This window comes from Diabrotica virgifera, chromosome 1 (genome assembly GCF_917563875.1).
Source record: "Diabrotica virgifera virgifera chromosome 1, PGI_DIABVI_V3a".
Classification (NCBI taxonomy): Eukaryota; Metazoa; Arthropoda; class Insecta; order Coleoptera; family Chrysomelidae; genus Diabrotica; species Diabrotica virgifera.
This window is the reverse complement of record NC_065443.1, coordinates 68664739-68690920: the sequence shown is the minus strand read 5'-3', so window position 1 is coordinate 68690920 and position 26182 is coordinate 68664739. Positions and strand designations below refer to the sequence as shown.

General features: G+C 33.5%; 1 protein-coding gene across 1 annotated transcript in view; it reads right to left on the bottom strand.

Annotated features, from left to right (window-relative positions):
• Nucleotides 1–26182, bottom strand: part of LOC114335362 (elongator complex protein 2) — a 53422-nt gene that overhangs the window by 3213 nt on the left and 24027 nt on the right. Inside the window, exons 5-9 of the mRNA XM_028285590.2 lie at nt 16378–16631; nt 11655–11859; nt 6006–6158; nt 5518–5683; nt 1769–2013 (exon numbers count right to left, since the gene is read on the bottom strand). Of these exons, the coding sequence (XP_028141391.2) occupies nt 1769–2013; nt 5518–5683; nt 6006–6158; nt 11655–11859; nt 16378–16631 (1023 nt within the window). The remainder of the gene's footprint in view (nt 1–1768; nt 2014–5517; nt 5684–6005; nt 6159–11654; nt 11860–16377; nt 16632–26182) is intronic.

Sequence of the window (26182 nt, the reverse complement as noted above, 5' to 3'; positions counted from 1 at the left end):
TTCTGTGTATTGTCTTGGCAAAATCCTGCTTAATTTGTATTTAAGTCCTTCGTGCCATACCTTATCAAAAGCTTGCGCCACGTCGAGGAAGACAGCGGAGCAAACTTTCTTTCCTTCCAGCGACCTCTCTATTATATCCGTTATTCTATGGACTTGGTCGATAGTTGAATGACTTTCTCGAAACCCAAACTGGTGTGATGGAATTAGAACCTTAGCATCGATGAGAGGTATTATTTGTTAAAAAATTATTATATTTATTAATCGTTAAAATCCATCTAGAAATAAAGCGTAAAACAAAAAATGTAAGACAAAAAAACAAACAAAATGATGGAAAGTAAAAATATCTAATTGTTGGAGTCTTCTTTGTACCCTTTCTTGAACAGTGGTATCATTAAGGTGATACAGTAGCGATCAACAGGTAGCAAAAACGCGTTCCAAAATTGCGGCTGTAATTTTGAATATTTTTTCGAGATATTTGGCACATGTATTCGTAATATAATAGAGAATGGCGGTACAGAGCCCAATTTGAAAAATATATTAATATGTGGAAATTACTCTGTAATTAAATACAATATTTAAAAAAGGAGCCTGTACCGCCATTAAGAAGAACAAAAAATACACTTTCTTCAAATAAACCTTTTTATCTGATGCCTAGATTTTGTGTCATTTTGGAACTACTAAAATTTTTTATTTCATTAGTAGTTCCAAAATGACACAAAATCTAGGTATCGGATAAACAAGTTTATTTGAAGAAAGTGTATTTTTTTTTCTTAATGGCGGTACAGGCTCGTTTTTTTAATATTGTATTTAATTACAGAGTAATTTCCACATATTAATATATTTTTCAAATTGGGCTCTGTACCGCCATTCCTTATTATATTACGAATACGTGTGCCAAATATCTCGAAAAAATATTCAAAATTACAGCCGCAATCTTGGAACGCGTTTTCGCTACCTGTTGATCGCTACTGTTTCCTCTTATGCTGTTTCTCCATGCGTCTGGTATCTTGCAGTGCAATATTATATTATTATAGTTTGTTTTTTAACCAAGAGGAGTGATTCAAATTTACCGCGCCGTAATGCTTGTTTCTAATTGGTCCAACCGCAGGCAAGTTTACTCCACTGTTATTAAATTTTGACACTAATGACATTTATGAAATTTTGGCACTTCTGTCATTTTATAGGTTAATTAAGTATATCGGCGATTTTTTGTGTTTTCTGCATTATTCCTGTAATTTTTAGATTTTTAGTCTACTTCTATATAAAAACAGTTGTTTTTAGAACTCTTTAGCGATGTGTTAGTATAATTTAATATGTATGGATTATCATCGAAAGCTGATATGATCAACGAAAAAAGAAGATGAATTTGGTGACTTTTCTAGTAACTTTCTTGGGTGTGAATCTGTCTTTTTAATTTACTTCTCTTGGTTAAAAAATCAACTATAGTGCCAAATTATTAGAAATTTGTCAACGACGTAAATATAAATATTTTATGTCATTGGTATATTCGGACATTGTATAGTGAAATTGTATTCTATATTTATTTATTTTTTTCTTAAAATATTTTAAATATATTTTGGCAAATATTTATATAAATATTGACATTTATATAAAAATAAATTTAATATAAATATTCTGACAACTGTCAGATTTAACTAAACTGTCATGCAGTTATTGGCGACATTCTTAAAATCATATATGACGTCAAAATTCATGACGCACTGAAAAAAGGGTTTGGGATAATCTGTACATATACCATAATACTTACCCGTAGCAAAATACTTAGAATCATGCGTCCACGAGCATGTCCAGATTATTCTAGAATGAACAGCAGTACTTTTATCAGTGGTACCAGCCAATTGGAATTCATTGTCTTTGTTTTTGGTGAATAATGACCACCTCCTATCTCTTGAAACCGAGAGTATATGCTGGCTATCCGGTGAAAACTGAAGTTGGACAATTGTTAGCGTATGAGAGAACAATTTTTGGATCCATCTCCAACTGGTAGTGTCCCTTAAAAAGAAGAAAAATATTTGTTTTTCCAATATAATACTTGACAATGACAACTGAATGACCACGACCAGCAGTCGCGTATGGAAGCGAAACATGGACCCTAACAAAAAGAGAAGTGAATAAATTGCTGGTGTAGGAACGTAAAATCCTTTGAATGATATATGGCCCTTGCAGAGACAGCGTGACAAACGAATGGAGGCGCAGATACAATAACGAATTAGAATCTCTATTCGGAAAGGAAAATCTGGTCAGATATATCAATGCCAATAGACTCAGATGGGTAGGGTATGTGATACGCAGTAACGACAATCGGCTTATAAACAATGTGTTCTGGGAAAGGCCAGATGGAAGAAGGTCTGTAAGACGACCTAGAAAAAGGTGGAAAGATGCAGTCAAAGAAGATCTAGAGAAAATGAGAGTGCGACAATGGGAATAAGTGGCACAGGACCGGCAAACATGGAAGGCAATAGTAAACGAGGCAAAGACTCACGAAGAGTTGTAACGCCATTGATGATGAAGAATGACAACTGAATAGTGAATATTTTATTAGCGACTTATAGGAAATTAAAATAATCGAATTAAAGATTTTGATGTATTATTATGATCAAAGCACATGTACCGAATTATAAAATTGCAACTTGTGTTAAATAAAGTGATCGAGAAAGGACCAAAGGGATAAAGTTTGTGAAGATCCAAGCTTCATTTTATTTTCACCTATTTTCAAAAAAATTGAAAACATTGGATTATCCACGCCCTTCTATCCGTCCGTCTATAAACAAAACTCCTCCGGCATTATATTAGGTCGAATGACAAATTATGTATCGAACGAAAGCTGATAACCCAAAGTTGGTCTAAAGGTGGGAAATTTAACCTAGGACTTACGGTTTTAGAGTTGTAACCGGAAACACTGTTTTAAAGTCGCCGAAATAGTACAAGCGATAAACGAGTATTATTTGACGCGCCTTAGGGAGCGTTCAAGTATTACGTAACGCGATTTTTGACCCCCTTCCCTACGTAACGCACTCTAATGGGCGTTTAGTTATTGCGTAACGCAATTTTTGAAGATTTTTGACCCCCCCCCCAACCTGCGTTACGTAATACTTGAACGGCCCCTTAGCAAAACGAGAAAAATATACAGGGTGTCTGCGTAACTTGAAACCATATGGAAAACTTTTTTAATATCAATTTGACGAAAAAAAGTTATTCTTCATAAAGTGCTCTGCATAGTCTAAAACCTAAGATGCAATCATCAGGTATCAAATTTTATCAATAATATACGAGGTATGTCCAAAAATATTAATTTCGCTCAAGAGTAAAGTGCCTTTATATTTCACAATATCGAAAATTGTCATTGAGAAAAGTTGTTTGTAATTCAAAATTATGTTATAATCTGCATTTGCACTCTTCTAATTGAAAATTTTTTTTTGAAAATTTTCCTCGAATTACGGACACTCAACATCATTTTTATTTATGATAGCTCCGTTATTATTAATTTTACGAAAAAAAGTTATTCCTTATAAAAAGTTTTGCATAGTCTCGTAACCAAAATAAAATTATAAGATATTAAATTTTGTCAATTTTATACGAGGTACGTCAAAAAATATGAATTTCGATGAAGAGTAAAGTACCTTTATTTTTCACAATATTGAAATTTGTTAGTATAGCAAGTTGTTCAGAATTAAAACTATGTTTCAATATGCAATGGCATCCTTCTATTTGAAATATTGTGAACTATAAAGGTACAGTGGAACCTCGATTATCCGTCGGCACCGGACCAAGGGTATGACGGATAATCGAAAAGACGGTTAACAGAACATTAATAAAAATTAAGAATTCATGGTACAATTTTTCAATTTGATCAATCAATTTGGGTTAAAATATTCTGTAATATTTGTTTGTTTTACTGTTGCTTCACATTTTGCAACGGCTGAATTTCTTAACCAGCGTAAGATCATGCGATCTACTTTATTGTCTTCTTCATGTCGCGAATACCACTCGATGAATTTTGTTGCATGTGCGATGCAGCTTCTTTAGCTTCTTTACACAGATCTTTTTCAGTCGCAATAGCATCATCGACATCGCACCGTCACATGATTCCAAATTCTGAGTCTGTAGTCTGTGTCGCTTTTGAATCTGTTTCGTCCGCTTCTATTGCCATTTCAACGATTTCATCACCTGTCAGCAATCAGCGAATTTCGTTTGACTTAGGTATATCAATGCTCAAACAAATTGAATTGGTGATTCAATGTTTGCTTTTATGTAGTCAATACAACTTATGTACGGACCCGACGGTTAACAGAGGTGACGGTTAATGGAGAGACGGATAATCGAGGTTCTACTGTATTTTACTTTTGAGCGAAATTCATATTTTTGACATACCTCGTATAGAATTGAAAAACAATTGATATCTTATGATTGCATCTTAGTTTTTTGAATATTCAGACATTTTTATAAAGAATAATTTTTTTCGCAAAATTAATAATAACGGAGTTATCTTAAATAAAAATGACGTTGGGTATCCGTTATTTGAGGAAAATTTTCAATTTTTTTTTCAATTAGAAGAGTGTAAATGCATATTATAACATAATTTTTAATTACAAACAACTTTTCTTAATAACAATTTTCGATATTGTGAAATATAAAGGCACTTTACTCTTGAGCGAAGTTCATATTTTTGGACATACCTACCTCGTATATTATTGATAAAATTTGATACCTGATGATTGCATCTTAGGTTTTAGACTATGCAGAGCACTTTATGAAGAATAACTTTTTTTCGTAAAATTGATATTAAAAAAGTTTCCCATATGGTTCCAAGTTACGCAGACACCCTGTATATAAATCCGGTTTCATGTCTGTTTGTCCGTCTGTCCGGGAATATAACTCCTCCGTTATTAAAACAGATATAATGAGAAATGAGGGGTCGAATGAAACCTTAAACATAAGGATGGTATTAAAGATGAGAAATTTGATCTGGTTGTAGAACTGCAACCAGAAGTATTGTTTTAAAGTCGCTGAAATGGTAAAAGCAATATATCATTCTAATCGCCTTCGAAAGCAATCGAAAACAAATATATACTCCGGTTCTTATATCACTTTCGGTTAAAAATGTGTAACCGGATGTGCGACATTATAGTAGTAGAAATAGGACATATAAGTATGGGATATATTATATCCCATACTTATATGTACTATATATAATATATCCCATACTTATATGTACTATTTCTTATATTATAATTATATTATAATCATCGCGTATTGAAAAATAGAGCTCTAATATTTAGTTCTAGTTTTGATATCATTTCGAGTTAAAAAGTTATGACCGGAAGTTTTGCAAAAATGTGTCAAAATTAGTTAAATGGTATATCAATCGACCCAAAGCTACACAAACAGTTTAAATATCGACATGCTGTTCCATTTCCAGTCACATTGGGTGAAAACATAGGACTTACGAAGTCCAATTGCTTCTTGCAATATACTTAATACTTTATTTTTACTTACCAAAGTATCACATTGGAATGTTCGTATTTGGTAGATTTGCAGGCTGAGACCAAGTATTTACCATCGGGAGAAGCTGCTAATGAATAAACTTCATACCCGTGTCCATATAACTTCTGCACTTCTGGCCAAAGTGTATTTTGGAGAAGAGTTTCTTCGGTAGGTGGCTCTAAAAGGATTATGTATATTGATATACTGTTTAAAAAAATAATTCAACTCATTGCGTCATTAATTTGGATGTCCTATAGGATTTTAATAAAGTGTCGCAAATAATTAATCATTTTTTTCTGTCACTTCCAACTGTAATGTGTTAGGGAGAATTCTATAATCTGTGACGCACTGAAAAAAGGGTTTGGGATGATCTGTATATAAATAAAAATCCCTAAAAATTGGTACATCACAGAACGTTTTCGGAATAATAATTCCATCATCAGTGCTTATTACCTACCTACCTTACCTACCTTTGACTAAGAATTAATACTCATACTCACCAGTTAATTCGGTAGCCGTGAACTGAGATTCTTCAGGATAGGGATTCTTTTTGTCAACAGGCAATGTTTGTTCGAAGTTATCGTTGGTATAAACAGCTTTATTCGATAATCCCAACGATGGTACTGATGCTCCCTTTGGTCCTTCTTTTTTATCTAGAAAACGGAAAGTAGACCTATTATTGTTGTTATATAATATAAAATATTGTTTAAGAGACAGAGAGAGACGATGTATCATGATAGAAATCATCAGTTGAGTACGATATATCAAGTTATAAAGTAAAATTCGTATATTAGACCACGTTGTGAGGCAGCGCCAGTAGAAAAATGTTTCTGATTCGGTTTCTTTGCGGAGTCCTGTTCAAAAATGTCCCCTTTAAACAAATCTGAAGGGTACTTTATTTTTGGGCAAACATTGATTAAACATTTTTTTAAACCCAGCTTTATCTACTCCGGAACACATACTTTAGGGCTTTAGGGGTGATTTTAAACAAAACAGTCATTTTCTTCTGACGTTGATAGCTACTTAACCTTCGGATGACCAACGGGGATCAATTTTGACCTCAATGTATGTTTTTCTTTAAAAAATTCAGAAATATTTTCAATTTTTAACTCATTATTTTTTTATTTGATTTTAATATCATTCTAGATACCCTCATATTTTGTAATAAAAAAATTCCCTATATTTCACGAATAAAAAATATTTTCTGAATTTGGGATCAAAGACACAAATGTTCCAATTGTATATTAAGTAAATACCGTCTGTTATGTGATATTTCGAGTAATTTTGCGAGTAATAGTATATAGTATTTTTACTACAAAAACGTTATTACGTAGGTCAAAATTTTTGACGTAAGAGAACTGTCAAAACATTAGAATGTGACTTTTCATTATTGCTATGTTTATTATAAACACGGCAATAATGAAAAGTCACATTCTAATGTTTTGACAGTTCTCTTACGTCAAAAATTTTGACCTACGTAATAACGTTTTTGTAGTAAAAATACTATAAATGCATTTGCCCTGTACATAGATAAGTATGAAGACTACGAAAAAGGAAAACCTTTTCCAAGGTGGCTCTTTCTTCAAGATTTGGCCCTTGAGCTAGTTACACCCTTTATACAAGGCCTACTGCGTCAAGGTTTTCTTAAACATATTCAAACACTCATAGATATGGTACTAACAAAAATTTCAGAATATTCTGAAGATGCAGAGCCAACTGAAAATCCCAGAAAAACGTGGCCGGTGTAAAATTTGCAGTCGATCATCCGACAGCAAAATTCACATCGAAACACGATAAATGCAAACATTGTCTGCAAGGAACATTCCAATATTTAACAAAAAATTGTTTGTTATACCTGTAGCGACGCAAATTAGTGTATGTTTTCAAATTTCTTTAGTTTTAAGTTCAAAATTATGTCTATTTTTATTCAGTATTTAAAAATGTGTTTTACTAATGTTTATTTATTGATATAATATCGATATTTTAAAATTATAAATACATTTATATTTTATTTCTTAAAACAACTTAATTTCTTTGTCAAATTTCATTTTTGACCGGGGGTCATTCTTGACCCCCGTTGGTCATCCGTGTAAGAAAAAAAGGTTGGTCATCGGAAGGTTAAAATCCGAAAATGCAAAAATACGTATTTTGGAGGTTGGAAAAGATGTTTTTTTTGAGTTGCCAAGCAAACAACTTAATTTCTTTGTCAAATTTCATTTTTGACCGGGGGTCATTTTTGACCCCCGTTGGTCATCCGTGTAAGAAAAAAAAAAGGTTGGTAATCGGAAAGTTAAAATTCGAAAATGCAATACGAATTTGGGAGGTTGGAAAAAGATGGTTTTTTTTTGAGTTGCCAAGTGCCTAAATTGAAGTTTGAATATTCAATATCAAGATTCTAAATAGTAATCGGGGCTTATTTCAATTCGTTTTTTTTTTTAATTGTTAATAATGCATGTCCACGGCATTTTTAAGCCACCGCGGCGCGCCGCACTATATGGAGCGTCTGTGTCGCAATTACACGTATACAAATTATACGTACTTACGCGAAAAATTCCGAACAAATATTTCACATTTCTTAAAATTGTATTGTGCACAATTTATGTACAAATAAGTGCGACAGAGATGCTACATATAGTGCGGCGCGCCGCATCGGCTTAAAAATCGAGTAGACGCGCATAATTAACAATCCAAAAACAACGTTTTATATTTAAGTAAGCCCAGATTACACTTTGGTATCTTGATACTGAATGTTTAAACTTACATTTAGGCACTTGTCAACCAAAAAAATAATAATTAACTATGGCCCCATTTACACCAAGCCCCAAAAATGCTTATTTTCGTATGTTTCCGGTTTTAAATCGTTTATAACTTTACACGAAATGACAAGAGACAGTTTTGAGTTTACTCCTCCTGATTTAAAAGCAGTGTATAGTTGACTTCAGTCATAGTTATACGCATGACGTTGAAAAACATTATATTTTAATTTTCCATGTCAGAAAAAATTATTAAATAAATTAAGACAGATACTACTAAAAAACACTATTTAGTAGCCATTATAAATTATAAATCAAACTAATAGTAGGGGAAGAAAGTATGCTAAATTTGCAATTACTCTAGCGTTATGGGAACCTATTGGGTTGTGAAGAGTAGGTCCTAAAACCAAAAAAAGTAGTAAAGTTTTTCATTTTAGTGGGAACTTTCCATTTTTTAATTTAGCTTTCCATTTCCAACAATCGTTTTTTCCGATTATGGCGAGCGCCATCTAAACATAATTCGAAAAAATGTTTCGAATAAAAGTTGCTTATTTTTACGTAAAGAATTTAAATCTGCAATAAAAATTGGGGACTCCTATTTCATATTTTAAAGTAACCTCCCACCCCTCCTCCGTGGGGGTTCGTGTTTGGTACGATTCGATAGATTTTTCAAAAATACTGAATACGTGTATTTTGCAGTTTTTCGATCTGATGGTCATTTCGCGAAATATCGCGAGGTTCATCATATTCGATAGATTGTTAAAAAATATTGAACAAGTATTTTTTAAAAATGAATAACCATTTTCAATTTCGTTGCAACACGAAACTACAGCCGCATTATATTCTAGTCCAATCAGAAAGTGCATCAAGCACCTCTACCGGTTTTGAAACTTATTAGTCTCTCATCAGAAGGCACATATGCTGCTCTCTCTGTCCCAACCAGGAGAAAACCCTGCGAACAGTTACGGATTGCAACGAACGAAATGACAGGGATGCTCTAGCGACAACTGCTAGCAAAAGACTAAGTTTTCAATCTAATAGCACATAAAACAACACTAAAAATATTACTCTACATCCCACCAGACCGAAAACAATGGGAACCTTTTCTGGTTACACCTCCGAGGCTTCTAAAATTTGCGAGCCATAACGGATGCTGAGACTAAAGAAGATGAGGGAATTTTACAATTTACAATTCACATCCGATCTGCTCAGCGCGGTAAAGTTCCAACTAGTGATGTTGATTATAGTTACTTTCGAGTATTCGTTACAAATTGTTACTTTTGTATAAAGTAATCAATTACAGTATTCGTTACTTTGATTACTATGATTACTTTTGTTACTTTTGTATTTGAGTACCGGTAATCATATCTAGAATCGTATGCAGTAGGTAGCTATTTTGTATAGGTATTCCGATATAACAACGACCTTCACCGATCTGTTTAAGGGATAAAAATGATTTGATTACTATGATTACTTTTGTTACTTTTACATTTGAGTACCGGTAATCATATCGAGAATCGTATTTCTCAGTAGGTAGGTATTTTGTATAGGTATTCCGATATAATAACGACCTTCACGAAGTACCAAGTAATCAGAGTAATCAAAGTAGATACAATAGTCGTTACTCGCTCTGTTACGATTGGTACGAAGTAATCAGAGTAATCAAAGTAATCAAAGTAGATATAATAATCGTTACTCGCTCTGATACGATTGGTACGAAGTAACGAAGTAATTAGAGTAATCAAAGTAGATACAATAGTCGTTACTAGCTCTGATACGATTGGTACGAAGTAACGAAGTAATAAGAGTAATCAAAGTAACGATTTGCCTCTCTGTATAGTAATCGTTACTTTCGGTATTCGTAAGTAACGAGTACTTTGTAACGAATAGTTACTTTTTCAACATCACTAGTTCCAACGAGAATGGTTCCATTCGTACTCCAATCGGAGTAAACATGTAAATCAAAAATGAATAACCATTTTCAATTTTGTTGCAACACGAAACTACAGCCGCAGTATATTCTAGTTCGATCAGAGAGTTCAGCAAGCACCTCTACCGGTTTCGAAACTTATTATTCTGCCATCAGGAGGCACATATGCTGCTCCCTCTGACCCAACCAGGACAAACCCCGGCGTGCAGTTACGGATTGCAACGAACGAAATGGCAGGGATGCCCTAGCGGCAACTGCTAGCAAAACACTAAGTTTTCAATCTGATAGCACATAAAAGAACACTAAAACTATTAGTCTACATCCTACTAGACCGAAAACAGTATTTTTTAGTTTTTCTATTTGACGTTCATTTCGCGAAATATTCGCATTTTTTGTGAAACTCTGTGACTCGCCCATTTCGTTACGCCCCGCTCAAATCGTCAGATTTTTTTAATATACACTGTTTTGCATGTACTTAACTTACCTTATCTTAATCTGACGATTTCGACTTTTTCTAAGGATATATTTTGTTTTCGGATCCCCCTTAACGAACTCCCCTGTATTAAGAGCCTATATGGTAGAGGTACATTTACAGGGTACAAGGTTTCTCCTCATGTGATAATCTGACGCGATCGCATAACTGCAAAAATCCCCGCTTGGGCTCCCCTACCATAATAATAAAAAAACTTAAAATATTTTACTAAACGTCATATTAAACGTAGGTATAATTATTATGACTCAAGTCAACTATATAGCTCTTAGGCTAACGTCTAAAGTGAAAAACTATCATATAATGTAATGTAAATTTATAGGTTGCTAACGACAATGTCCCACCTGTACTAGATTCATCTTTTTTTAATTCATAGCGTATTATTTTCCATCTATTGAGTTATTTGGCCGCTTTTTAACGCACTCATCACTGTACACATTACACCAAGTAACTAAGAATATTAACAACTTCATAAGTTCAGAAATACGGTCTTATGAATGACGAAAGAACCTAAAGTTTAACAGATATGAAACCAAATTAGAAATGATAAACGATCAAATTAAATAAACATGATTATATACAGTTATGAGCTCGCTAATAACCGGCAAAATAACGGAAAAGATGGAAAACATACTACGTTGTGAAATAAAAAGATATGAAACTAGTAGAGGTGGGAAATTATCAATATAAACCTATAAAATTTACATTATATTGATAGTTTCCCAGCATGAGACGTATCGGAGGAGTTTGAGAACTGAGAATTTTATAAAATTCTCCTGCGGCTGTTTGACTCCGGTATATCTAAAGGTGGGAAACTATCAATATAATGTAAATTTATAGGTTTCTATTGATTTATCCCACAACTTCTAGTTTCGTCTCTTTTTATTTCACAACGTATTGTGTTTTACGTCTTTTCCGTAACTTTGCCAGTTTTTAGCGCACTCATCACTGTATTAAGTAGACGTATTTTATATACCTGATGATTTTATGATCTCATCCCCTTCTTTATCATCTGTAATGGGGCATATCCTTCTAAGATTTTCTATGAAATTGGTCGGAGCCTCGAAAATTCGTGTAACCTTTTCTTCAGCGGCGGAAGCAAAAAGATATCCTGAAATAATTGCTATTGAGTTCATGTCATAGCCATGAACTTGAGGTCTAGCTATCTCGTGCCAAGTTACCTAAAATATAAAATGTAAATAAAATGTAAAGTGGATTTTTACGTGCTCAACATTCAGCAGGTACTCATCGTATCGTTCGTTTGGAAGAAGGAGGTTACATCTCAAAAAGTTTTTTTATTACATCAACAGCTTCCACATAATGTCTTCAACTATAGAAAAAAAAATAGTTACACGTATAAGTACACTAGTCTCCGAGACATGGCGGATGCAGCTCTTTGGCTTTCCCCTAACTTTAGGGCAGTCAATGAGAGCAAGAACAGGTTATTACCTCCGAATTCTATCCTACTGCATTACTTTTAATGACATTTTAGGAATAGCTGAAAATATCTCCTTATTCAAAGTCTACCCTAGCCAATGTGTGCTTTTGTCTTGGGGGCGGTTCCCACCCCTTCTCGGGGGTGGAAAATTTTTTGGTTAAACAACTACGGAAGTTGCTAGAGAACCTAATTCTAAGCAAAAATTGTTCTATAATTTTTTTTTCGAAAACTCAATACTTTTTGAGTTATTCGTGGTTGAAAATTGGCCATTTTCATTGAAATATAACACATTTTCAAACGGTTTTTTGCGAATACCTTAAAAACAATGCATCTAACTAAAAAATTATATAAAACATTTTTGTAGTTCATAAAAAAACAAAGAGATTCGTTCCTTCTTCAATCTTCTAGTTATAACACAAAAAGAGATATGGTAGGTAAAAAGAGTTTGTTTTTTGGTGCATGCTCAAATCAGTGTATTCAGCTTGAAATAACAGAGAAACGGTCGATTTTAGGTGTATAATGCTACAAATACCTTTTTTTTGTGCTTGAAAAATCCTTTCAAATAAGCAATATTAAATGCCGATTACATTCAAACTAAGAGAGATATGCTGCAAAAAATTGAAAATGACTAACGAATTTTAAGAAAAAAATTGAAAAGTATATGTAACCCCTCATCAACAAGAATTTAAATGCATCGTTTTTCTTCTACAATACATTTTACTACAGTGTTATTTTTATGTTCAAAAAGTTGAGCGGGTTTAAAATGAATGGTTTTTGAAAAAAATAAGATCAAATTATAGAGCGCATATTTAAATTTTCTTAAAAACTTCCTTTTTCCCCATGTAACTTGAAAATGATAAGAGATACTGCTATAAAAAATAAAATAAAAATATCTAGAAGAAACCTACATTTTTGTATGGCATCTCTTATCATTTTCGGGTTACATGGAGAAATAGGAAGATTTTTAATAAAATTTAAAAATGCGCTCAATAATTTGATCTTATTTTTTTTCAAAAACCATTCATTTTAAACCCGCTCTTGAACATAAAAAGAACACTATAGTAAAATGTATTGTAGAAGGAAAACGACGCATTTAAATTCTTGTGGATGAGGGGTTAAATATACTTCTCATTTTTTTTCTTAAAATACGTTAGTCATCAAATTTTTTACAGTTTGCCTCGCATAGTTTGAATGTAATCGACATTTAATATTGCTTATTATAAAGGTCTTTTCAAGCACAACAAAAGTTATTGGTAGCATTATACACCTACAATCGACCGTTTCTCTGTTATTTCAAGTTAAATACACTGATTTGAGCATTAGGGTGGTGCGAAAAAAGTCAAGTTGATAATTCGGTGTAGCTATAATGCGGAAAAGTTGCGATTGATAATTACAAGAAAAACAAAAAAGAAATTATTCAAATCGGACTTTATCTTCCGATCCCGCAACGGCCCTAAAGATTATGAAAAAAATGAAATTTTACCTTTTTTCAAAAATTTTTATTTACCCTTCGTGTACGTTTTATTTATCGCTATAGTAAAATTTATTTACAGTTTGCATGTTTGAGTAATAAAAAAAAATAGTTTTACGCATTTAACGAATATATTCCGATCCAGCAAGGTCAATCAAAATAGATAAAAATTTGAAATTTTTGTTGTTTTGATACATTAAAAAACATTTTTTGGTTGTCTCTTTTTCGGTAACATTGTGAAGCTCTTCGCGTGGTTAGATATTGTATGACAATATTTAAACAACTCAGAACTCAAAATGAGGGGGTGGTTGAAATTCTATTTCCACACGCACCCTTCTCTCCAACCAACCAATTAGTGTGTGTTTTTTACATTATTTACATATGTACATTTCTTTTTCATCTGTTTGTGTCCAGTTCTTAAACGCCAACTTTGTATTGTGATTTCTTGGTAAAACCTGGCAGCATGGACCTTGATTTATGTAAGTGTTGTCCTGATGAATCCATCTCTTGATTGGGGCCCACATACATTAGCATTAGACGATGCTTCCGTGACCAACTTTAGGCAACGCTCGTCAGCTTGCGTGTGGCAGGGATAATTTTGGACATTCCAGTCTAGCATGTCGCCCGATATAATGCAAGAAGTTATATCTTCATTTGAAACTCTTCGAGGAAGTGGTGGAGAAGATAGTTTTGCAACGATCCAGTCTATTATTTTAGTTTAGTCCTGTGCTTCAAAATTTCAAGTAGTAGGAAGAACGGAAACACATTAGAGAGCTAGGGCTAAGGAGAGTGTTAAAAGCCGGACAGACTAAAGCCAAGAGCAAAAGTATTAGTTTCATCCCTCCTACTTTAAATTTTCAAGCACAGAGGACTACAGTGAAATAATAGACTGGAATGTTACAAAACTATCTTCTCCACCAGTTCTTCGAAGAGTTTCAAATGAAGATATAAGTTCCTGCATTACATCAATCGACATACCAGACAGTAATGTCGTAATGTACAAAAATATCCCTGCCACACGCAAGCTATCGAGCGGTGCGCAAAGTTGGTCATGGAAGCATCGTCTAATAGTCTAATGTCTAATGTATGTGGGCCCCAATAAAGAGATGGATTCATCGTGGCAACACTTAAATCAAGGTCCATGCTGCCAGATTTTACCACCAAATCACAATACAAAGTTGGCGTTTAAAAGCTGGACACAAACCGATAAAAAAGAAATGTACATTTATGTAAATAATGCAAAAAACACATTCATTGGTTAGTTGGAGAGAAGGGTGTGGAGTGGAGCTAGAAGTGCAATTACCTCCTCGTTGTGAGTTCTGGGTTGTTTAAAAATTGTCATACAATATCTAAATAAGCGAAGAGCTTCACAATGTAGCAGAAAAATGAGTAAGTAAATGCTTTTTAATTTATCAAAATCATAAAAAATTTCCAATTTTTATAGATTTTGATTAACCTTGCGGGACCGGAAGATATTCGTTAAATGCGTAAAACTATTTTTTTATCACTCAACCATGCAAACTGTAAATAAATTTTACTATAGCGATAAATAAAACGTACATGAAGAATAAATAAAAAAATTTGAAAAAAGGGTAACATTTCATTTTTTCATAATCTTTTGGCCCGTTGCTGGTTCGGAAGATAAAGTCCGATTTGAATAATTGTTTTTTTGTTTTTCTTGTAATTACCAATCGCAACTTTTCCGCACTATAGCGACACCGAATTATCAACTTGACTTTTTTCGCACCACCCTATTGAGCGTGCACCAAGAAAACAAGTTTCACATGTGGTCGTTGTTCTCTGGTTTTCACCCCTGCCCCCAAGCCCCAACCATTTGTCCCTAAAGCAGCGTTCCGCCCCTAGAGATTTTGGTTAGTTACGTCATGACCTACCTATTCCCAAATGTTGATGCATTATCTCGATCATGAGCGCCACAAAAAAAAATAATAAAAACCGCGCCGTTCACCCCTTATAACTACCCTCGTCCCCCGCTCTGGTTTCCGCCCATGGAGATTTTACTTAGTTGTGTCATGGTCTACTTATTCCTAAATTTTGGTGCACTATCTCGATCACGAACGTCACAAAAACCCCCTATAATTTATATATGTATTCACCACTGCCCCCACCCCTTTGTTCCCCTCGCAGCGTTTCGCACATGGATATTTTGCTTAGCTACATCATGACTTACTTATTCCCAAATTTTGGTACACTATCTCGATCATGAGCGTCAGAAAAAAAATAATAAAATCCGCGACTTTCACCCCTTATAACTACCCTCATCCGCCGCTCTGGTTTCCGCCTCTGGAGATTTTACTTAGTTATGTCATGGTCTACTTATTTGCAAATTTTGGTGCGCTATCTCGATCCCGAACGTCACAAAAAACGGCTTATAATTATTATATTCGTTGGAGATTTTACTTAGTTACGTTATGACCTACTTATTCCCAAATTTTGGTGCACTATCTCGTTCATGAGCGTCACAAAAAAAAAATAAAAACCGCGACTTTGACCCCTTAAAACTACCCTCGTCCCCCGCTCTGGTTTCCGCCCGTTGGAAGTCATGTACACAACTAATTCAACATATTCCCGTATAGTTTGTCCATATTACTTATCACGAGCAAAATCCGCTTCTATATCTCCGGCTATAAGGGAGATGGTCGGTTTGAAGAAGTCTCAGTGTGCTACCAAGTTCTTGGTGAAGAATCTTTCCTACTGAGCCATGGCGTTCTTTATAATCAGCTCCGACATTATTATTATTATATATTACTATTATTATACCTAAATACTTACTTCTTCTTTATCCCGTTTCCAAGGAGCATGAATCCTAGTTGTCTGATCCGCACTGGTCGTAAATAAAAATTGTCCATGTGGTTCCCACGCACAGTCCGTTACTTCGTTGAAGTGACCTCCGACCGTTGCACAAGGAATCCATTGTGATAATTTCTCGGAGTGTTTCCATATGTGGAAGGCGCCATGGTAACTGTGTCCAAGGACTGTATCGCCATCTGGTCCGAACAGTCCACCATAAAAACCAAGAGTGTTACCTTAAAAATATATAATTATTAAGAGGAAACAGTAGCGATCAACAGGTACCAAAAACGCGTTCCAAGATTGCGGCTGTAATTTTGAATATTTTTTCGAGATATTTGGCACACGTATTCGTAATATAATAAAGAATGGCGGTACAGAGCCCAATTTGAAAAATGTATTAATATATGGAAATTACTCTGTAATTAAATACAATATTAAAAAAACGAGCCTGTACCGCCATTAAGAAGAACAAAAAAATACACTTTCTTCAAATAAACTTTTTTATCCGATGCCTAGATTTTGTGTCATTTTGGAACTACTAAAATTTTTAGTTCATTAGTAGTTCCAAAATGAGACAAAATCTAGGCATCGGATAAAAAAGTTTATTTGAAGAAAGTGTATTTTTTTGTTCTTCTTAATGGCGGTACAGACTCGTTTTTTTAATATTGTATTTAATTACAGAGTAATTTCCACATATTAATATATTTTTCAAATTGGGCTCTGTACCGCCATTCTTTATTATATTACGAATACGTGTGCCAAATATCTCGAAAAAATATTCAAAATTACAGCCGCAATCTTGGAACGCGTTTTCGCTACCTGTTGATCGCTACTGTTTCCTCTTAAGAGGTAATTGTAATATTTATGTAGTTTGTAATGATACTTTTACCGTTGATTGATAAATATAGGAGGAAGATACGAAACCATGTGCATTATTTTGTTCCCTTTAAAATCTGCCTGTATAGTGGCGCGCCTAGCGTAAATTTGTTGAAGCTAGCCAAGAACAAGCACTTATTCTACGTGGTCCGTATTCAAAATTTTAACGCACGATCGCTATCATATTAATCTGTATTAATACCTGCTTTCTGCAAAAACGTTGAAAATATAAATTGACTATAGAGTTTTTTCACTAGTCTTGACCTCACAAGTAAATACTTTTCGAGTTATTTGCGCCTGAATATATTCATGTTTCAAAAAAAGTATGTTTCATGAGGAAATAAGGAAGTATTTCGCCAAAAAAAATATTCATAGCAAAAATACAGCTTATAAAAAAATGAAAAAAATGTTTTATATATGGCATATGAAGTCGTAGACTCAGTAAGAGCAGAGTTGTAGCTAATAAAAAGTAGGTTCTTATTCGTCAAATTCCAAATTGAATATTTCTACGTGAAATAACCAAAAAATTAAGCACTTTTCGGGGAAAAATCATCATAACTTTTTAAATTGTTTAAAAACAGCTTTATTTTTTTAAGTTTCTAGTAAAAGTTGCACACAAAATAAAGTTGATCCCTTTTTTTGTAAACAAAATCTTAAATATCACCTCTTAATTAGCATCCCAGATGAAATTAATCAGACCTATGAATATGACCTTTACACTTTGGGATATTTCGTATCACTGATAATATTATAAAGTTATTTTGAAAAAAAAGGCATTTTTCTTTCAAAACAAAAAAAAATACTGTAAAACTAAATTTACGATAAAACTTACAGATCATGACAAGGCGAAAACGGCGGGTCCGTTGGGAAAAATATTCTCATGAGATTTTTTTGCACAATCACATTCGTGAGACATCCCAGAATCAGGTTCAGGAAGTCGCCCACGTGAAAAGTGGTTAAATTTTTTTAACAATTTTTTTTAATCAAATTGTAAAAATCAATATTTTTGGCTCGGACATTTTTTTGTAGGTTTTTTGGACCATTCTGGATAAAAAAGGTCTCTTATTATTTTTCTCTAAAGTTGATCGTTTTCGAGTTACAAGCAATTTAAAATTGAAAAAAAAAACGAAAAATGGCGATTTTCAAGGCTTAATAACTCGGTTAAAAGCTACTATTATAAAAGTCAGAAAGTGACTAAATCAAAGTTTAATGCCCCCCCCCCTACAAGATCCTGAAGAAATTTTTGTCATTATTTTATTACTAAGCTGTTATTTTTAAGTAATAATAATGAGCGCCATGCACGAGGTAGGCGGCCATAAATGTGAGTGCAAGTAAGATGCACAATTGGACTGCCGGAGTGGCATCTCTCTCGCACTCAGCATTTACGGCCGGCAACCACGTTCATGACGCTCAATATTATTACTTAAAAATAACAGCTTAGTAATAAAAGAATGACAAAAATTTCTTCAGGACCTTGTAGGGGGGGCATTAAACATTGATTTAGTCACTTTCTGACTTTCATAATAATAAATTTTAACCGAGTTATTAAGACTTGAAAATCGCCATTTTTCGTTTTTTTTTTCAATTTTAAATTGTTTATAACTCAAAAACGATCAACTTTAGAGAAAAATTTTTAGAGACCTTTTTTATCCAGAATGGTCCAGAAAAACTACAAAAAAATTGTCCGGGCCAAAAATATAGATTTTTGCAATTTGATTAAAAACAATTATTGTTAAAAATAATTTGGCCCACTTTTCACGTGGGCGACTTTTGAACCTTAGTCTGGGATGTCTCACGAATGTAATTATACAAAAAAATTTCATGTGAATATTTTTCCCAACGAACCCACCGTTTTCGCCTTGTCATAAGTAAAGTAACTTGTGAAGCGGTAACGATAATTTGATTTTATTCGTCTTGAGGGGCCAAACGAAAAACACAAACGACTTTTTTCTTTGATACATTTTAAATTGTGTTTTGTTGTGATTTATAGCATCTCTTTCGAATTAAAAATTTTACGCAAGTTCCCCTTCAGCGGGTGATTTTCACGATTTTTTAAAACTAGGTGTTACAAAAAAAGGACCAACTTTATTTTCAGCGTAACTTGCTTACTTCTAATGATACAAACTTTTTTAAAAACAAAAATTAAGCTTTTTAAACACTTTAAAAAAGCTGCGATGAGTTTTCCCCGAAATGTACTTTATTTTTTTTGTTATTTCACGTTGAAACATTCGATTTGGAATTTGACGAATAAGAACTTACTTTTAATTAGCTACAACTCTGCTTATACTGAGTATAAAGATTTCATACAAACGCCATTTTTTAAAGTGAAAAAACTCTAGAACAAAACTTGATTAGAATTAGTCAGTTTATCCTCTTGATAGCTACTAGATAGTATTAGACTTATTGCTAGCTACCTAGCCCTATACAAAGTGACTTTAGAAAGTCCACATCTACATTAGAAAACCTAGTGGATATTGAGTCATTCATGGGTTATTTGGATGTGATCATGTATGTTTGGCTTATGGCTATCTTTTATTATATAACGCGTACCATTTGGGGATTAGATATAAGAATTCTATTGAGTTGTTCAATTCAAGGAAATACATAATTTATTAATAATTTTCTATATAGACGAAACTTTCAAATCGAATAAATAACGTTCTTTTAGACTCAAAAATCCAATTAAACGGCATTCCTCAATGGTCTACTCTTAGTGTTGCACTTTTCCTTATTGCAATCAATCACATTGCTAAATCACTAAAACAAAAACAGTAATCATCAGTAAAACTCCAAAGAAGCACATTAGACTACCGAAAATCTACCTAAAGAATTTGTTCTTCTTCTTTTTCTTTTATATAGGCAGTACTGCCTGTTTTTCTTCAACGGTGCCTTTCATTCTGTCCCTAAATTGTCATTCCATCTTTTCCTTGGGCGTCCTATACTTCTTCTGGCTATTCTTACTATCCTTGATTCAGACATCCTGCTTAAGCGTTGATTCCACTCTTCTTTTCTATTCTTTACCCAGGCATTTATATTGTCTACCCCACATATGCATTTGATTTCCTCACTTATTACCCTGTCCCGTAGTCCTTTTTCAGCAATCCTTCTTAAGATCTTCATTTCGTTGGTCTCCAGATGTCTTTGTGTTTTGCTTGTATCTGGTCTTGTTTCTGCAGTGTAAGTCATAAACTGGTCTAATAAATGACTCATATTATATTCTGGCCTTTGTTTCCACTCTTAGGTGTTTGTTTTTCCAAATTGTGTCGTTTAGGCATCCGGCCGTTCTACTGGCTTTAATTATTTGTTCTTTAACCTCTTCTTCGATATTGTTGTCGGGTGATAGATTAATTTATTATTAATCCAAGGTATTTGAAAGTCATTACTTGTTGTATAATTTGATTGTCCAATTTGCATTTTATTGATTCTGTGGATATTACTAAGTTTTTTGTTTTTTTAGGCTGATATTTTCATATTCATTTCTTTTGCGTTAATGTTGAACTCGTGCAGTATTCTTTGTAGGTCGACTTTGCACTCTGCTACTAACACGGTGTCATCAACGCAACAGAGTGTTTTTATCTCTTTATCGCCCATTTTGTACCCTCTTTTTTTCTTCACTTGTTTTATTATTGCATCCAACTTTATTTTAAACAGTATGGAGGGTTTAGTGAATCTCCTTGCCTGATTCCTGTGTTTGCTTCTATGGGTTCTGTTATTCATTGACTTTCATTTCTATTTTATTTCTTACATGTATGTTTTCTATCAGTTTTATGATATCCAGTGGTAAATTTTTGTTATATAGTAGGTGTATCGTATCTTTTAATTGTATTCTATCAAACGCTTTCTCTAGGTCTATGAAACAGAAAAAGGCTGGCTTATTATATTCTAATGATTTCTCCGCTGTTTGCCTTATTACAAAAACTGCATCGTTACATGATCTTCCACTTCTAAATCCTTGTTGTTGAACCGATATATTTAAGCACCATTATTTTCTCCATCAGTATTTTTGTTGTGAGTTTCAGTATAATAGTGCTCAGTAAATTTATCCCTCTATATTTACTGTGGTCTGCCCTATCACCGTTCGTAAATAACGCTATCATTTGAGTGGTTCTCCATTCTTGACGTAAGACAATATACACTCACTCCGACTGTCAGCTTAAACGGCCTCAATTTAATGAAAAATATCTCCCATAAAAAATGGGATGGCGACTTCCAAACTCTTATGACTGTTCACTGAAAGTTGGATTTCTACCTGAGATACAATATGATAAGTGTTACGTTTGGCTTTTTCTCTTGTATGGAATGAAAGCATGGATATTAAAGGCCGGCTCCATTAAACAAACTTGAAGTCTTTGAAATGAGGTGCCTGCACCGAATGCTTAAAATATCATGGACATGAACGACCTGAGACATAGTCTCAGCATCCGTTATGGCTTGCAAATTGTAGAAGCCTAGGAGGTGTTACCAGAGAAGGTTCCCATTATTTTTAAAATGGTAGGATATAGAGTAACATCTTTTGATGTTGTTTTATGTGCTATTAGATTGAAAACTTAGTTTTTTTTATCATGGACATATTTAGGGACATATTACGAGGAGAACGATATACGGCAACTGGTAATCAAAGGAAAGATAGAGGGTAAGAGAGGTCTAGGAAAAGATGTCATGGCTGCGTAATGTTCGCCGAATGATATTAATGAAATTACTCTTAATAGAATAATGTAGGTAATCCTGACTATCTAATATCTCACCTGACGATACAATCCACGGTGGACGCCTACGCAGAAATACAAGGCACCTTTAAGAAGTAAAGTTAATAATAAATAATTCAATAAGTATACTTAGTCACGATTTTCCCCCTAACTCGGAAAATATCGACCGCATGAAAAAACTTGTAAGAAATTGTAGGAAATCGCAACAACTTAAGTCCTTACCATTTTTTCGAAGAGTTTAAAGTGGCCGAGCGGTTTACTTAGTCAATTTTATATTAAGTAAATACCGTTGCAATATCTCCAAACAAAATATACAATCATCAGAAGAGACTGTAATTAACGAAAATACCTACCTAATTTTTTATCAAGATTATGAGGCAAATAAGATAAATGTACAATATCTAAAATCACCCAGTGAGTATTTTTCTCGTTAAATAATTTTTTTATTTGGAATATTCAATGATTTCTTTCAAGAATTCAAATTAAAAGACAAATTACAACTACAATTCTTGTTAATTTAAAAACGAGTTTAGAAAGTAATAGGTGCTAACTTCAATAATTATTTTAAAGATTGTCATGCTCATGCCACTATTATCGTTGAATAGTTGAATGATAACTCAAATATAAATGAATGAAAAGAAATAAATACGTTCTATTATAATCCAGTCGGCCGACCCCAAATTCCGATAACCAAAGCTACCTGAATACGTCTCATCGTTGTCTCAGGTAAATTCAATCTCGCACCTAGAAAGCTGCTAACGCCATCTATTTCTAAAACCACTGGTGTCGTACATAAACGCTCGTTTAGTTTCGTATCTTCTCCCCTATATTTATTAATCAATGCTTTTACACTTTTCAAAGATTCATAGAGAATTCCAAGCAGAAAGCTATGAAAACGGCTTACCAACAACAATAGCGCTATTCATCGACTTGCAGCAAGCATACGGTAGAATAAAGAGAAAGAAATTAAAAGAGGAAGAGTCAAAATAAACAGTCAATCATAGGACAAAATAGTCAACGAAAGATTAAGTCATTATTACGCTTCAACTTATGCCTAGATAATAAAAAAATATTGCGAGAAGTTAAAAAATATTGCGAGAATTTAATAAGAAAATTAAATAAGAAAAAATATTGCGAGAAGTTAAAAACAATAGAGCAGGATTCCTATATCAAAACAGACACCAAATTTTGGCATTTGTAGATGATGTGGTGGTGCTGACAAGAGGAAAAAAATACAAAAAAAATACAATAAAAAAAAGAGTACACAAGATGTTACAGAGAATAGTAAAAACAACGAAGGATGTGGCACTGTACATAAAATAAACTAAAACAAAATGTATGGAATGGGCAGATAAGTAGTCAGTTTAGAGAGAAGTTTAGAGTCAGTTTGGAGAAAAGTTTAAAGTAGAAGTAGAAGGAACATCATACGAATTCGAAATGGTAGAAAGATTTACTGGAAGCAATATTGCCTTTTTGCACTTTTGAAAAAAATACCTTTTTTTTCAAAACAACTTTATAATTATCAGTGATACCGTTGTGATACCAGATGTGAGCCATAGACCGGATGAAGTGAGAAGAAGAGCACGATTTAAGGACCAGGTGGAAGACGCCTTGCGAGTGTTAGAATTGCAGAATTGCAAAACTAAGGCGAAGGATAGGAAAGAATGGAAGCTGACTCTGGAACAGGCCAAGATCCACCATGGATTGTAGAGCCAATGATGATGATGACCGTTGTGATACCAAATATCCCAAAGTGTAAAAACATGCAGGTTTTGCTTTTCTGAATATTTTGTTTTTCTTTAATATGAAAATTGGTTAAGATACTAGTACACGAGCAGGACACCCTCAAAAAAGCGCTAGTTTTCGAGATACTGACCACGGAGGGCCGAAGGGCTAAGTTTATTCATACTTTATATTTTCGAGGGTGCTGAAAACGAACATGAGGTTTATTTTGAATTTTATGTGGGGGAACATTGTCAAAATCGCAATTTTAACCTAAAAATAAAAAAAATGAAATCACGTTTTTTTGCGTTTACCTCGCTACAACTCTGTTCCGTTTTAATATTTTTGAAGTTATACTTCTTTACCGGCGATAGAGGGTGATTTTTTTATATGTTAAAACCTATCAGCCCGGCGCATGCGCATTATAACTTTGTTCTGATTGGATGTTCAAATGACATGTCAAAAATTATCCGATATGGCAGCTGTGGTTTGGAGGTAAAGGTAAACAAATGTATAATATATTAGTTTTATTGTTGTGAGGACAGAAACAAAAAAGTTTATAATATTGTAGTGACTTTTAAATAGTTTTTAAAAGCAACAGGTAAGTAATAATTGTTAATGTATCATGAGTATAAACCTACCTATTTGATCTGCCAAAATACATAGTATGTAATACTTTTATTTATATAATTTGACTACCATCAAAATTTCTATCAATATTCACCTAATATATTGTTTTTTACTCTATGTTTTGTTGTATTTTTTCAATTCTAAATCATTTCAATTCAAAATTAAAATAATTTGATCAATTTTCAAAATATCAAAATATCACAAGTTTAATCCGTTTAGTTAGTCGATCTTCGTAAATAATGACACATAGTGTCCGTGGCTAAGCGGAGAAGGCGAATGAATTCCAATACCAACCGCTCTTATCAGCGCTGGTTCGAGTCCCAATAGAAACTTTCTTTTTTGTTTTTTTTTTAATACATTTTATGATTGTAAGTATATTTATTATATAATTGTATTTTCAGAAAATACGTATTTAGTTAAAAAAATTTTCGACAATTAATGTTCAGACATCATTTGTGGCTTGTTTAATGTGTTTGTGTGTGTTTTATTCTTTTATTATTTTAATTTTTGGCACTGTTCTAATAAAAATGTTTGAGAAGTAGTAAGTATAAATTAGTTTAATATTTAAACAAAATATAAATAAAAAGTATATTAATTTCGTTTAAATCATATAATAGAAGTATAACTTCTTACGTGCGTACAAAGTACACACACATTCTTTTTTTTCTGAAATTTTTACAGTATATAGCTCTAGTATTTCTGAAGACAACGGTACTTGTTACAAGCTTTTATTCTTATCCTGTTAAAGGTTATGAATTTTTCAAAGGAAAAGGTGCGGATTTGTGCATTGCAAAGTTTAATTGCAAAAGTTGTGTGACGAAGTTTAAAATTTAGCTTTTTAATTACATTTATGTTAAAATAAAGAGTACAAAGAAGTTTTCTGGAAAGTTTTGGAGCAAAATGTTTTATAGAAAAAAAAATGGTGCAACTTTTAATGTCGACATTAGAAATGCCCAATATAACGCTTATTTTTCGAGGTACTGACCATGGGTGGAGAATGGCTAATTTTGGTCTTAGATTATGTTTTTGACCGTGATGAAAACGAAAATAAAATTTATTTTAAATTTTAGGTGGGGGAATATTGTCAAAATTGTAATTGTACCCTAAAAATAAAAAAATAATAAATCACGTTTTTTTGCGTTTAGCTCGCTACAACTCTGGTCCGTTTTAATATTTTTTTCTAAAGTTTCTACACTATAATATATATTATATCACTCACTTTTTTTGAAGACAACGGTTTCTGCTTTAAGTTTTTAGTCTTATTCTAGTAAAAGTTATGAATCTATTAAAGTACAAGGTACTTACTTACTTTCCGTGTCCGGAACACCAACAACTTTAAATTCTGTATTTCCAATGGTTGGCCACATAGATGGCCCTGTCATTTGCTATAATTAAGTCTTGTTCTGTGCAGGTCTCTCTCATCTCTGTGCATGATAGTAGATGCCGGCTGGTCTGAACCGCGCCACAGTCGCAGGTATCGTCCTCCTGGTATCCCCATTTTTTCAGGTTACTAGCACAACGTGAAACGCCGGTTCTTAGTCTGTTTAGCGCTTTCCAAGTCGGATACGGTAAATTGTGTCCAGCAGCCATTTCCTCCGAGGGAGGAAAATGTGTCGCAGTAGTTGACGCTTGCCATAGGTGTATTCGGCGCGTCTCTGGCGCTTCGGGGATGGATCTTGATGTTTTCAGGAAGCTTTTCCGAGATCTTAGTCTGCTTGGCTGAGTTTGGTGGTCATATAAGGGGTGTCTTCGGTCCGTCTCCTGCTTTTTCCGTTCTACCTCTGACGTGACCTTTCTCCTGATTGGTGGTGGAGCAATTCCAGCAATGGGGTATACCTCTTCGATAGGTG